Source organism: Adelges cooleyi, unplaced genomic scaffold (genome assembly GCF_023614345.1).
Source record: "Adelges cooleyi isolate 19-005CV unplaced genomic scaffold, UGA_ACOO_1.1 ACOO_flye_CR_arks_rails_tigmint_CR_PRNA_108, whole genome shotgun sequence".
NCBI classification, from domain to species: Eukaryota; Metazoa; Arthropoda; class Insecta; order Hemiptera; family Adelgidae; genus Adelges; species Adelges cooleyi.
In genome coordinates this window covers 2,530,850-2,543,661 of record NW_026095761.1, presented here as the reverse complement: position 1 = coordinate 2,543,661, position 12,812 = coordinate 2,530,850, and the positions used below count along the sequence as shown (strand labels likewise).

Genomic DNA, 12,812 nt, shown 5'->3' with positions numbered 1-12,812 from the left:
CAATCTTTAATAATATTTATACATTTGATATTTGCAAGTAGAATATGAATCTGCATACTTTATTTTTTCAGTATAGTTATTAGATGTTTTATGTTTTAAAATTGAAATAGTAAAATTGATTAGTACAAACTTTAAATCTTTACACAGTTGAAAACTATCATCAGCCAATAATTATAATAAAAAAAAATATTTAAAATTTGTATTTCAAACAAAATAATATGTGCACACAATAATAGTATACCGCGATAGTTATTTTCTGGCCTAGTTTTAAATTGTGATTGATAAAGAAATGTGTTGGTTTTTTACAGCTGTTGTAATGATATACTTGTTTGGACTGTGTGGACAAATAAAGATATTAGTTTTATAAATTATTAGATTATTTTTAATGCAAATAGTTTGCACTAGATTTTTATTGTAATTTTGTACAAAAATAGTTGACTTTTTTCACAACAGTTAACAAAAATGTATTTGTTATGGCAATTTTGTTTTCTCAAACTAAATATAACCACAGAATTATTGTAGGCTGTCAAGTTATTAACAACTTAAAAAATTATAACTCTATTTTTTTTTGTGTGTTTGTGCGCAGCTCTGAATCAGGCAAAAAACAGAGAGTGAAATTTCTAAGTTTTTTTTTTTACAACTTGAAGTTGATTTTAAAAACAACTTGGTGGGCAGCTTTCTGGAGAAATTCTGAAGCCAGGTTTGGATTCTATGAAAAAAATTAAAATAAATAAATGTACTTTGGTCCTATTTTCGAGAAACGCGTTGATCTTTGTACAGTGAAATCAATAAAAATTGCATTAAAAATTAAGAGTTGTATCAATATTGTACGGTTTATGATTTAGCTGGAGGGTTTGCTTTAAGCTCTGAACTTGTTAAAGAAATTTCTAAAATACAATATATTTTTTAGGTCATAATTTGTTTAGAAAAATCATAAAACATGTTTCTCCCATTTTAAAATCAAAGTGTTAACCTGTTTATTCTTTTTATATTTTTCCGCCCCCCCAATATAGTTTTGGATTCGACTTCTGTTGGGCTGACTTACTTACTCGTGTAAGTAAATATTGAACAGTTCCAGATATATATTTTGAGTACACAAACACAAAACAATATCAACAAAACGTTATATTAAATGGGAATTTTTTTTTTTACTTTTCATCGAAGCTTAAATCAATAATTTTACATTTAATTATGTGCTGTTTGTATCTCGAATCGCCATAACAATAGTCATATGTAAAAGTATAATATAGTTATGTATTGGCAATTATTTTAACAAATAATTAGGATTTATTTTAGCTACAACGGATGCTCTTTTCTTAAGCCTTTTTCAAGAACAATTTTCCTATATGCAGCTCTACTTAGTTGATTCCGTTTTATTTTATTTTAAATAGAATATATTAATATATTAAATAATGTATAAAAATAGTAGGTACGACAGTTAGGTTAATGGTATCACTTATTACACGAGTCATAGATATTTCACACCACGTTTGACGTTACATTCTGGCTTGTGCGAATCTTAGAATTATTCGAAAACGCACTTTGATTAGAAAAATGATTGCTAAAATGATTACTGCAATGAAAATATTATTATCGTAAACGACGCGTGCACATCTATAGACAATGAATTGGTGTACATACATATTATTATTATACAAAGTCATTGTAATGTTACTAGGATAGGACGAACGAGTGCAGTGTAATGCATTTCTGGCAAGTGTGCAGTGTGCACATAGATCACATATAATTCAGTAATATTATTTATCAAAACGTGCGTGAACTTTTGGCTCCTGTTTAGATTTTATACAAGGGCATGTGTGCGTTATGTAAGCTATACAATGACTGTTTATGTCGATTGGGAATTGTGCATATTTTTAAATAGCAATTCAAACCAAACGATTAAGCAAGAAAAACCCTATAATATAAAATGATTTCAGGATTTTCAACGGTGGTAACGTTTTGTGGTATTTTAAATTTTGGAAATTATACAATGACTAATAACTACATAACCTGTGTAGTGAAAATATTCACCCCTTATTGTTTCAATACTAATACCGGGCAGTGCGCTTAATATATAAATATTATGAAGGTGTTCGACTAATTTCAATTATTGCAATATAATATGATTCTTTACAATATTGTAATAATTATTCACTCAACGGGATGGATGGTCGATTGACTGCTATCGTTAATTTAAACGAATTCGCCTGTAAAGAGTCATAAATTATAATTATTATTGTACTAAATCAATTATACACGCAATAAAGCTGATAATGTGATCATTAAATTCAAATACAATAAAAACAAAGATAACAATATATATATATATATATATATGTAATTCCCATAATAATATGATTGAATCAATATTCACTAATGACCCATTTATTATATTTAATTGCAGCAATAATATCAACTAATGTTATAGAAAATTTCATAGCGCAGAATATATAGGTATGGACTCGCTTGTAAAAGTCAAATTTTAAACAAAAGAGGTTGTTAAAAAACTGTTAACAAAAATATATGCATCGTTGCATTTTACTAAGCTCGTTTTTTTTTATCAAAGCCTAAAAAAAACAATCCAATTTCTTCGAATATTGATTTATTAAACGCGTAAATATTATGTAATACTAGTTAGTTTTTAGAATATATATAATTAAAATTGTTTAATAAATACATATAATATAATAAACATTCTGTTCTAAAATAAAGCTGTAGACTTGTCGCTGAAAAAAAAAATAAACCTAGATTTTGTGTTTTTACCAATGTTTTTTTTACTTAATTCAAAATTTCAAAGTAAACTTTGTTTTAAAAAACTCTTCCACGACAAACGTTTTTTTACCGTTAATTGTTTTTCATTTAATATTGGTATTTTTTTTTATACATTTATTTGTATGCAAAATATGAGAAACCATTAACGGGTTTTTTTTTAAATTATTCTTTTTAACTAAAAAATTGCATATTATCCACTTGTATAAACTCTTTTTAAGTGCTCATACTTTGAATACACAATTCATATAATATGTACTGTGTAAGTATACCATTTAACAGGACTTGTTTGAGCTTGGTAATTAAATATTAATTATATATTATTATATGTATTGAATCACATACAAATATTATTATTCTACTTGTGACACAAGTATACTTGTAGCATAGGCTAAAGGGTATTGTATTTGAAGCCTTTAAGTGGAAAAAAAAATGGTAGTCAGTTGTCATAGGTGATTTTTTAATATGCGGTACCGTTTGCTCTTTATTTTTATTAGTTTTAATATTTAATTATATATTATAAATACATTCAACGAATAATTGCATCTTATCGAAACAACTTATGTGATGAATTGTAATATAGGTATATAACCCTCGACAATTATGCTTCGCAGATTGAATTTATGAGTTTTTATCAAGTTCATCCGTGATGTAAAATATGCAAACGACCTTAAATTTTTATGATAAAACATACCTAGTAGTTCAACAGACAATATTAGCTCTTTTGCAATTAAATTAGATATATATACTTACCTGTGTTTATCACAATTGCTCTTAACAACAGGTTTTAATAATAATTATACTTTAAAGTTCATGTTGTCGAGCAGTGCCAACAACAGCTAACTTTATTATTGTTTTTAGAATTGCTGAGAAGAATTCAGTTAAAAAAAAAAAAAAATTCTAGCAGAACATTTACATAATGTGTATTTAAATTGAAAAAAAACATAATTTCATCCTAATCTGTTTTATCATTTTCTTTGAGCTTACATAAATCAGTTTTGAAACGAAAAATTACTTTACCAGGTAAAGTAATCACTCTACTACTTCACTAGGCTAGGTTAACTTCATTAAAACCCCCTTAATGTTTTAAACTAGACGACACCTGTGCTTGCTCGGTTGCCTATATTTAGTCCCAATAACGGTCGATTATCCATTCAACCAGTTCATGGCAAAATATTTTGGATATTATTATTCTATTTAGTTTAATGGGTTCAGCGTGTATACGGTACTCACAATCGAATATAATAACTAGAATTAATAGGATACCAGTTTAGAAAGTATTACACATATTTCATGAATATTTTCTCAATTTTTATTCCCAGCAAAAAAAAAAAATAATTAGTTATACAACTACTATAATTGAATTAAGTTAAATAGTCGACTACTAGGGCATTTTGAATTTAAGCAAAGATATTCAACATGGCCACAGTGGGTTATTTTATTATAATAATAATATCGTCTGTTCCCAAAAGAGTAATTTCGTTTTTTTTTACATTCATTGCGCGTTTGTTGCATTCAATGTTTTCTCAAATGAGGCGTTCCCGCTATAACTCGGCGCTCGATACCGCATTCATTCACTCCTCTTAATATTTTTACCAAGCCTTTATCTCCCCACGACGAGCTCCAGGAATTCGAAATCAGCCAGTATTTCAAGTCGTTCTCCACTCCCCAGCCCAAGATACGAACAGCGTGGCCGCCTTCTGCAGCACCTCTGGTATATTTGTATACTCCTATAATAATAAAAAAATGTTACAAAAAAGTCGATCAGAACAATCAGAATAATCAATGTAAACAATTGTGTGTGTGTGTGTGGATAATGTGGGAGATGTAAAATTCGAGATCTGGGACGACTGACTTATAAACTAAATGAAAGCACTAGTGAAATGTGTACGTGAATTACCACTTTTGTAGTACATGAAATCCGTATAAACCATAAACGCGGCTTGAACCGGCCCATTGGTGTATATATCATGCATAATGTCTTCTTCGGTGGTCAAAGTGTACACGTCATCGGCTAAACAATAAAGAGTCGGTTAATCATTCATCGTTTGATTTTACCGACAACAGCTATCAATAGTTCAGTTGAACGACACTTGCTGTAATGTAAATCAGCCCTGTAATCTCCGGTGTAATTTGAATTTGAACAAGTTTTCACAAAACACTCTGGAGTCTCTGGGTCGTCGTCAATGCACCTGGCTCGTCCACGGCCACACGGGAAAATGCTGTACGGCTGACAACCCTTAACATTGGCAATTAATCATTGTAGTTTTCCTAGTCGAAATAGGTGTACTGATTTTTGTAAGAAAAGCTATAGTTAAACAAGATTGACGTCGCGAAAGAGTGCTCTTAAGCGACACAATTAGTTTCCAAATTTGGATCTTAGTTTGATGCTAAGACTACGATTGTTTATGTTTAGATTTACAAAACAGCTATCTTAAATGCGACTCGAGATACTGACCTCGTTTGAATTGTAATCTCCGCCGGTAACGAGTCCGTGTCGTGTGAAGAAATTCCAAGCTCTTTCTGGATTTCCACCGTCGCATCCATTGCCACATCTATAGCAACAAGAATTCAGCTGTTCGGCAGATAAGTTGATGGCCACAGCACCGCCAGTAGCTATGCACAATCGGTCGCTGAACACAGATGCAGCGGACACGGCCTTGAAGATTTGTATTTCTAGTTATTACGAGCGATTCATAACAATTTCCACCCATAAGAGCAGTATAAAAGACCTGTATTGGTGTAATTGCCTGCAATTCTAAATAGATCCTACGCCCTTGAATGGATATATTTATTTTGGCCAGAAGGTATTTTTGTCTGAACGTGTAAACAATATTTGGATGTGGTATCTAACCGAACTTAACGATATACAGTGAAAACCGAGAAAACATCATGGTCCATTTTGCCCAGAAAATTTACAATTTTTATTTCGTTTTACTTAAGATCTACCAACAAACACTGTATGTGTATCTAGTGTGGACGTATAACTAAAAACAAATAAAATAATTCTTATAAAATGTAATATCGTTGGTTAAATTAGTGTGATTTGTAATTTTTACCACGTTTCACCATTTTTATCGAGGCAAACTAAAGACATGAAATGAAGATAATCGTTTGTTTTAAAATGTTTGTTGATTTTTTTTCTACATTTTTCAAATCGACCTGATTTTACCAAAAATTTCACTAAAAAGTAAAAAGTTATTTAAACATTTTATGTGATAAATAAATTGTAAAAAAAGTCACGTTATTTCTATCGAGGCAAACTCACAAAAATGAAATGACACAATTATAAACACATTTATTTTTTTTTTAAAGTGATTTATATATACCATTACTATGGATAGTAGGTATAATACCGGTAATCGATTTTATTGATTTTTTTTTTAAATCGACTTATATAACTGAAGTTATTTGTTTTTACCATCTTCAGTTTGGCATCGAAGCGTTTGGTTTATAAGTGATTTTATAAATTTCAATATTTATTTATTACAATAGTAGTTTTGCAAACTTCAAAATAGTAGCGTTTACCTGTGTTTTTTTCTCTATTATAAATCTGAATTTAAATAATTCCACCCTCAGGGTGGTTGTTTCGACACGAAAAAGAGAGGGTAATGCTGACTCACCCAACAAGAACCGCAGTTGGATTGATCTTTTATCGACGTCAACAGCGAAGCACATTCGGGCCATCGTTGTCTGGCATCAAAGTTAACCGGCAATAAGTCGTTCGTGAAGGTGTCTTGGCGTTTCTTGATAGGAGCCAGTCTGAACGCATTATCGTCTCTAGGAAGAACGCCCATCAACCTTTTCGGGTTGTCACCCGGTATGTAATTCTCGCCGGCCTAAAGCAGAGTTGTTATAAATATAATATAGTAAATTACCGGTGCAAAATTAAATTGTTTATCATCACACATACCTTCCATGTGCTAGCAGGGTCGCGGTTCACTTCATGTATAATCCTGAAACCGGTGTTGTCCGTCGGCGATGAGTTTGCGACGGAAAACAAAGAAGCGCTCAGAAAAATGATCCAAACCACATTGTACGACCACATGGTTTTTGGAAATTTCCCAATACTTAAAAAATATTATCGAAAAAATCAAATTCAAAACGTTTTCGGAAGGCGTTTTTCGGTGACTGCTCACTTTGCGAAACTGTATGCGTTTTTTCAATACATATTGAATATAGAGTGTTTTTTTTATTAAAACCATCGAAACGTGTTTTTATCATTTGCTAAATACCACTTACGGACAAGTGGATTGATTGTGATATTTAAAAAAATATAAGATTTCATCTTAAATACAACAATATTAAAGGCTACTAAAAAAAAAAAAAAAATACAACAATATACATAGTGATTAGGCCGTTCTGTAGTATTTGTATACAGGGTAATACATTACATTAGCTTTTTGAAGAAAACCTTTAAAGGAAAATTTTGTTTTAACTAGAAAATATTATAATACATATAAATAGTTTGAGGAATATGGTGATGATAGCAATTTAAAATATATGTTTTTGTTACAAACAATTTGAAAATAAAAAAACACTAAATGAACCTTAATAGTGATATTAACTGGTTCATAGTGAATCACGCTGATGATGATCAGACTAGCTATGATAATAATTTGTAATTACACAAATATACACAAAATAAGAATTTTTATATTTCATGTGCATAAATTATTTTTTAATTGAAGTGGACATTTGAATAGTTATTTTTATTCAATCGTCGCCGTTCATTTTTATTGTCAACTTTCTTTTTCTTTGTGTGGACTTTATTTGGAATAATTTTTAAACGATTCATTGAAACATGTATATTTAATAGTCTAACAGTATACTATTTTAGTGCGTTCATACAATTATTTATACTTAACTTATGTGTACTCGTTGAAATAATATTTAAACGAGTATATTTTACCAGACTAATCACCGGCCACGCAAATAGATACAAACGCATAATTAGTGTTAAGTACTTAAGTCGTTTTGATTTTACATTGCACAATTATTGTTATCTTTTAATATTATAACAAGCACCTACCTGTCTATTATTGATATAGTTCAAAGGAATAGACAATTGGTTACGGACAGAAAACAAATATTCAATGTGTATTATACAGCTGTAATTTTAATTTGCACATATTGTATTATAAATACCGTAAATTACATGTTTTGAGCAGGCATGTAATATGTGTGAATAAAATAATAGTTGTTTGTTGTATTCAATGTTTTCGCAAATGAGGCGTTCCCGCTATAACTCCGCTCTCGATACCGCATTCATTCACTCCTCTTAATATTTTTACCAAGCCTTTATCTCCCCAAGACGAGCTCCAGGAATTCGTAATCAGCCAGTATTTTAAGCCGTTCTCCACTCCCCAGCCCAAGATACGAACAGCGTGGCCGCCTTCTGCAGCACCTCTGGTATATTTGTATACTCCTATAATAATAGTAATGGAAAAAATGTTACAAGAAAGTCGATCAGAACTCGGAAGTATTCAAAAACGATCAGAGTAAACAATTGTGTGTGTGTGGATAATGTGGGAGATGTAAAATTCGAGATCTGGGACGATTGACTTATAAACTAAATGAAAGCACTAGTGAAATATACCGGACTTACCACTTTTGTAGTACATGAAATCGGTATAAACGTCAAACACGGCTTGAACCGGCCCTTTGGTGTATATATCATGCATAATGTCTTCTTCGGTGGTCAAAGTGTACACGTCATCGGCTAAACAATAAAGAGTCGGTTAATCATTCATCGTTTGATTTTACCGACAACAGCTATCAATAGTTCAGTCGAACGACACTTGCTGTAATGTAAATCAGCCCTGTAATCTCCGGTGTAATTTGAATTTGAACAAGTATTCACAAAACACTCTGGAGTCTCTGGGTCGTCGTCAATGCACCTGGCTCGTCCACGGCCACACGGGAAAATGCTGTACGGCTGACAACCCTTAACATTGGCAATTAATCATTGTAGTTTTCCTAGTCGAAATAGGTGTACTGATTTTTGTAAGAAAAGCTATAGTTAAACAAGTTTGACGTTGCGAAAGAGCGCTCTTAAGCGACTCAATTAGTTTCCAAATTTGGATCTTAGTTTGATGCTAAGACTACGGAGAGTAGTTTATACTTGGATTTATATAACAGCTATCTGAAATGCGGCTGACCTCGTTTGAATTGTAATCTCCGCCGGTAACGAGTCCGTGTCGTGTAAAGAAATGCCAAGCCATTTCTGGATATCCACCGTCGCATCCATTGCCACATCTATAGCAACAAGAATTCAGCTGTTCAGCAGATAAATTGATGGCCACAGCGCCGCCAGAGGCTATGCACAATCGGTCACTGAACACAGATGCAGCGGACACGGCCTTAAAAATTAGTATTTCTAGTTATAACAGGCGATTCATAACAATTTCTAACTTATGGGAGTAATGCAAGGTCTGCATTGCGCTTGAATAAGTATATTTATTTTAAATCCTATGCGGAGCCGCCAGAAGGTATTGAAAGGTGTTATAGTCTTAATGTGTAAAGAATATTTGGATGTACTACCTAACCGAACTTAACGATTTACAGTGAAAAACCAAGAAAACCATATTCTACATTTTGCCCAGAACATTTACAATCTTTATTTTTTTTTTTACTTAAGGTCTGCCAACAATCAATGAAGTTATATCTTTTGTGGACGTATATACCTTATAACATTTTTCAACAAGGCAAACTATTTTTTATTCATTTAAACTAAAAACACGATTACAAATAAAATAGTTCTTATCAAATGTAATATTGTTGATGAAACTAGTGGGGTTTTTAATTTTTACTATGTCTAGTAGGTATAATATTGGTAATCGATTAACCTAACGTGAAATTTATGAATTTTTTTTTTATAGGTTTGTTCATTATTTTGTACATTTTTCAAATCGATTCGATAACATATTCTCAATTTAAGAAGTTAATGAAATACATTAATTTTTTAAGTGATTTTACATTTTTTGTGATAAACTGTAAAATAACAAAACAATTGGGTCACATTATTTTTATCGAGGCAAACTAAAGACATGAAATGAAGATAATCGTTTGTTTTAAAATGTTTGTTGATTTTTTTCCTACATTTTTCAAATCGACCTGATTTTACCAAAAATTTCACTAAAAAGTAAAAAGTTATTTAAACATTTTATGTGATAAATAAATTGTAAAAAAAGTCACGTTATTTCTATCGAGGCAAACTTACAAAAATGAAATGACACAATTATAAACACATTTATTTTTTTTTTTAAAGTGATTTATATATCCCATTACTATGGATAGTAGGTATAATACCGGTAATCGATTTTATTGAATTTTTTTTTAAATCGACTGATATAACTGAAGTTATTTGTTTTTACCATCTTCAGTTTGGCATCGAAGCGTTTAGTTTAAAAGTGATTTTATAAATTTCAATATTTATTTATTACAATAGTAGTTTTGCAAACTTCAAAATAGTAGCGATTACCTGTGTTTTTTCTCTATTATAAATCTGAATTTAAATAATTCCACCCTCAGGGTGGTTGTTTCGACACGAAAAAGAGAGGGTAATGCTGACTCACCCAACAAGAACCGCAGTTGGATTGATCTTTTATCGACGCCAACAGCGAAGCACATTCAGGCCATCGTTGTCTGGCATCAAAGTTAACCGGCAATAAGTCGTTCGTGAAGGTGTCTTGGCGTTTCTTGATAGGAGCCAGTCTGAACGCATTATCGTCTCTAGGAAGAACGCCCATCAACCTTTTCGGGTTGTCGCCCGGTATGTAATTCTCGCCGGCCTAAAGCAGAGTTGTTATTAATATAATATAGTAAATTACCGGTGAAAAATTAAATTGTTTATCATCACACATACCTTCCATGTGCTAGCAGGGTCGTGGTTCACTTCATGTATAATCCTGAAACCGGTGTTGTCCGTTGGCGATGAGTTTGCGATGGAAAACAAAGAAGCACTCAGAAAAGTTATTATCCAAACCACATTGTACGACCACATGGTTTTTGGAAATTTCTCAATACTTAAAAAATAAAATTCAAAACGTTTTCGAAAGGCGTTTTGATCACTTTGCGAAACTGTACGCGTTATATAGCGTGTATTTTTAATTAAAACGATCAAAACGCGTTTTTATCATTTGCTAAACACCACTTACGGACAAGTACAACAATAAACAGAGTGATAAGGCCGTTCTGTAGTATTTGTATACAAGTGTAATACATTACTAATCTTGTATAGCTTTCACGAGAAAACGTCTAAAGGAAAATTCGGTTACAATTTGAAAATATTATAATATATACATATATTAATAGTTTGTCAAATATGGTGAAGATAGCATTAAAAAAACAACTAAGATGTTTAAATGAATCTTAATAGAGACCTCAACTGTCTCATAGTGAATCACGCCTTATATTAATTTACATGAAATGTAAGACAAATTTCTTGTAGTAGTTAATCTTCTTTTGCTGTGATAATAATTTATAATTAAACAAATATAAAATATTATTGTTAATTTCTCTTCCTCCACGAGTACTAAGTTATCTTTTTTAATAAATTATAAGCTTTTTTTATAATATGTTTTATGTGCAATATATATATTTTATTTGTTTCTAAACACAATATAAGAATTTTCATATTTTTTACATTGTTTTTTTAACATAAGTGGTCATTTAAATAGTTATTATTATTCCATCATCGCCGTTAATTTTTATTGTAAATTTGATTTTTCTTTTTGTGGACTTTATTTGGACTAATTTTTTAAACGATTCATTGAAACATGTGTATGATACGTTCCAACAACATACTATTATAGTGCCTTCAATACAATTGTATTATTATAATTGACTTGTGTGTACTCGTTGAAATAATATTTAAACGAGTATTCTTTTTCCCTGACTAATCACCGGCCACTCAAATAGATACAAACGCATGATTAGTATTAAGTACTTAAGTCGTTTTGATTTTACATTGAACAATAATTGTTATCTTTTAATTATTACAACAAGTACCTACCTGTCTACTTATTGTTGATATAGTTCAAAGGAATAGGCAACCGTGTACGGACAGATAACAAATATTATTCGATACATTAAATAGTTGTAATTGTAATTTGCGCATATTGTTTTATAAATACCCACGTTAATCAAACAGGCATATAATATGTGTGAATAAAATAATAGATTGTAGTCTTACGAATGTAAGATTTGATAAAAATATATTAGTAATATTATCGAGTATTCGTTTTTTACCACAAAGAAAAATAATAATTGTATGTAGATATTCTTTTTTAAAGTTTTTTTCAATTATATCCAAATATTTAAATATATTAACATGTAGTTTTTTAACGGTTGTAAACAACTGTAATGATTTTTTTTTCCAATGACCTATCTAATAATTATTGTAATTAAAATAAACTGTAGAAATAAAATACAATTTCTGCTGAAATTTTAAAGATGAAGACATCAACATCTATCACTTCTTAACTTTCAGTATTTAAAGTCCACTGTGTCCACAAGTGTTATTTTAATAAGTCATTTAACGTTATAGTGGTAAATATCTTCTGAAAAATAAACGCCAGCATATTTTGTAACTCGATTTGATTTTTTCTATTTTTTTTTTTTTACAAATAAAAATAATATATACATTTTGGCAGCATCGTTGGGATGAAAAAAAAATGCGCATGATAATTTATTTACTCTGTTGCAGTGTATAACAATATGAATAATATTAAGTAGCTATATGTATACATCAGTAGCAATAAATCAGTAAAAATTAAGTAGAGCATTCGATAATGAATACATTTTTACAACAGTCAACTCACAAACTATTGGGAATTTAATTTATTGACCGACCTACATTTACCCATTAAGTTAAGTATCATTTTGTTCATCTAATTAGGTACTTCTCCTCTGTGTTTGTACAGCTTTGGACAACATATCAAGGATATGGTTTAAAAATTCATGATGCAACATATATATTATTAAAACAGCCTATTATACACAATAGATATTATATATATTATTGTTATAGGCTTAAATAC

The 12,812-nt window shown here is 30.5% G+C and overlaps 1 protein-coding gene across 4 annotated transcripts; it reads right to left on the bottom strand.

Moving 5' to 3' along the window:
• Positions 1-4,182: 4,182 nt before the first annotated feature.
• LOC126847533 (cathepsin B-like cysteine proteinase 5) lies at positions 4,183-10,866 on the bottom strand. Of its 4 annotated transcripts, XM_050587843.1 has the most exons (7): positions 10,637-10,866; positions 10,347-10,562; positions 8,931-9,131; positions 8,575-8,716; positions 8,378-8,491; positions 8,069-8,197; positions 4,183-4,370 (listed from the first exon to the last, which is right to left on the bottom strand). In XM_050587843.1, the coding sequence occupies exons 1-7, from the start codon at positions 10,772-10,774 to the stop codon at positions 4,285-4,287; spliced, it is 1,026 nt and encodes a 341-aa protein (XP_050443800.1). In that variant the 5' UTR covers positions 10,775-10,866; the 3' UTR covers positions 4,183-4,284. The 4 variants fall into 4 exon arrangements, with proteins under 4 accessions (XP_050443800.1, XP_050443798.1, XP_050443801.1 ...); XM_050587841.1 differs by lacking the exons at positions 8,069-8,197; positions 8,378-8,491; positions 8,575-8,716; positions 8,931-9,131; positions 10,347-10,562 and adding exons at positions 4,670-4,783; positions 4,867-5,008; positions 5,228-5,428; positions 6,393-6,608 and having other exon boundaries at positions 4,183-4,499; positions 10,637-10,861; XM_050587844.1 differs by lacking the exons at positions 8,069-8,197; positions 8,378-8,491; positions 8,575-8,716; ... (1 more) ...; positions 10,347-10,562; positions 10,637-10,866 and adding exons at positions 4,670-4,783; positions 4,867-5,008; positions 5,228-5,428; positions 6,393-6,608; positions 6,683-6,937 and having other exon boundaries at positions 4,183-4,499.
• Between the last annotated feature and the right edge of the window lie 1,946 nt (positions 10,867-12,812).

What these genes read in the sequence shown, in the direction of transcription:
- LOC126847533 (XM_050587843.1), bottom strand. Translation starts at nt 10,774, where the DNA reads ATGTGGTCGTACAATGTGGTTTGGATAATAACTTTTCTGAGTGCTTCT. An exon ending in GAGATTACAATTCAAACGAG is followed by an intron (nt 8,717 to 8,930) that starts GTCAGCCGCATT and finishes GCCAATGTTAAG; the next exon opens with GGTTGTCAGCCGTACAGCAT. An exon ending in CAGGGCTGATTTACATTACA is followed by an intron (nt 8,492 to 8,574) that starts GCAAGTGTCGTT and finishes TTTATTGTTTAG; the next exon opens with CCGATGACGTGTACACTTTG.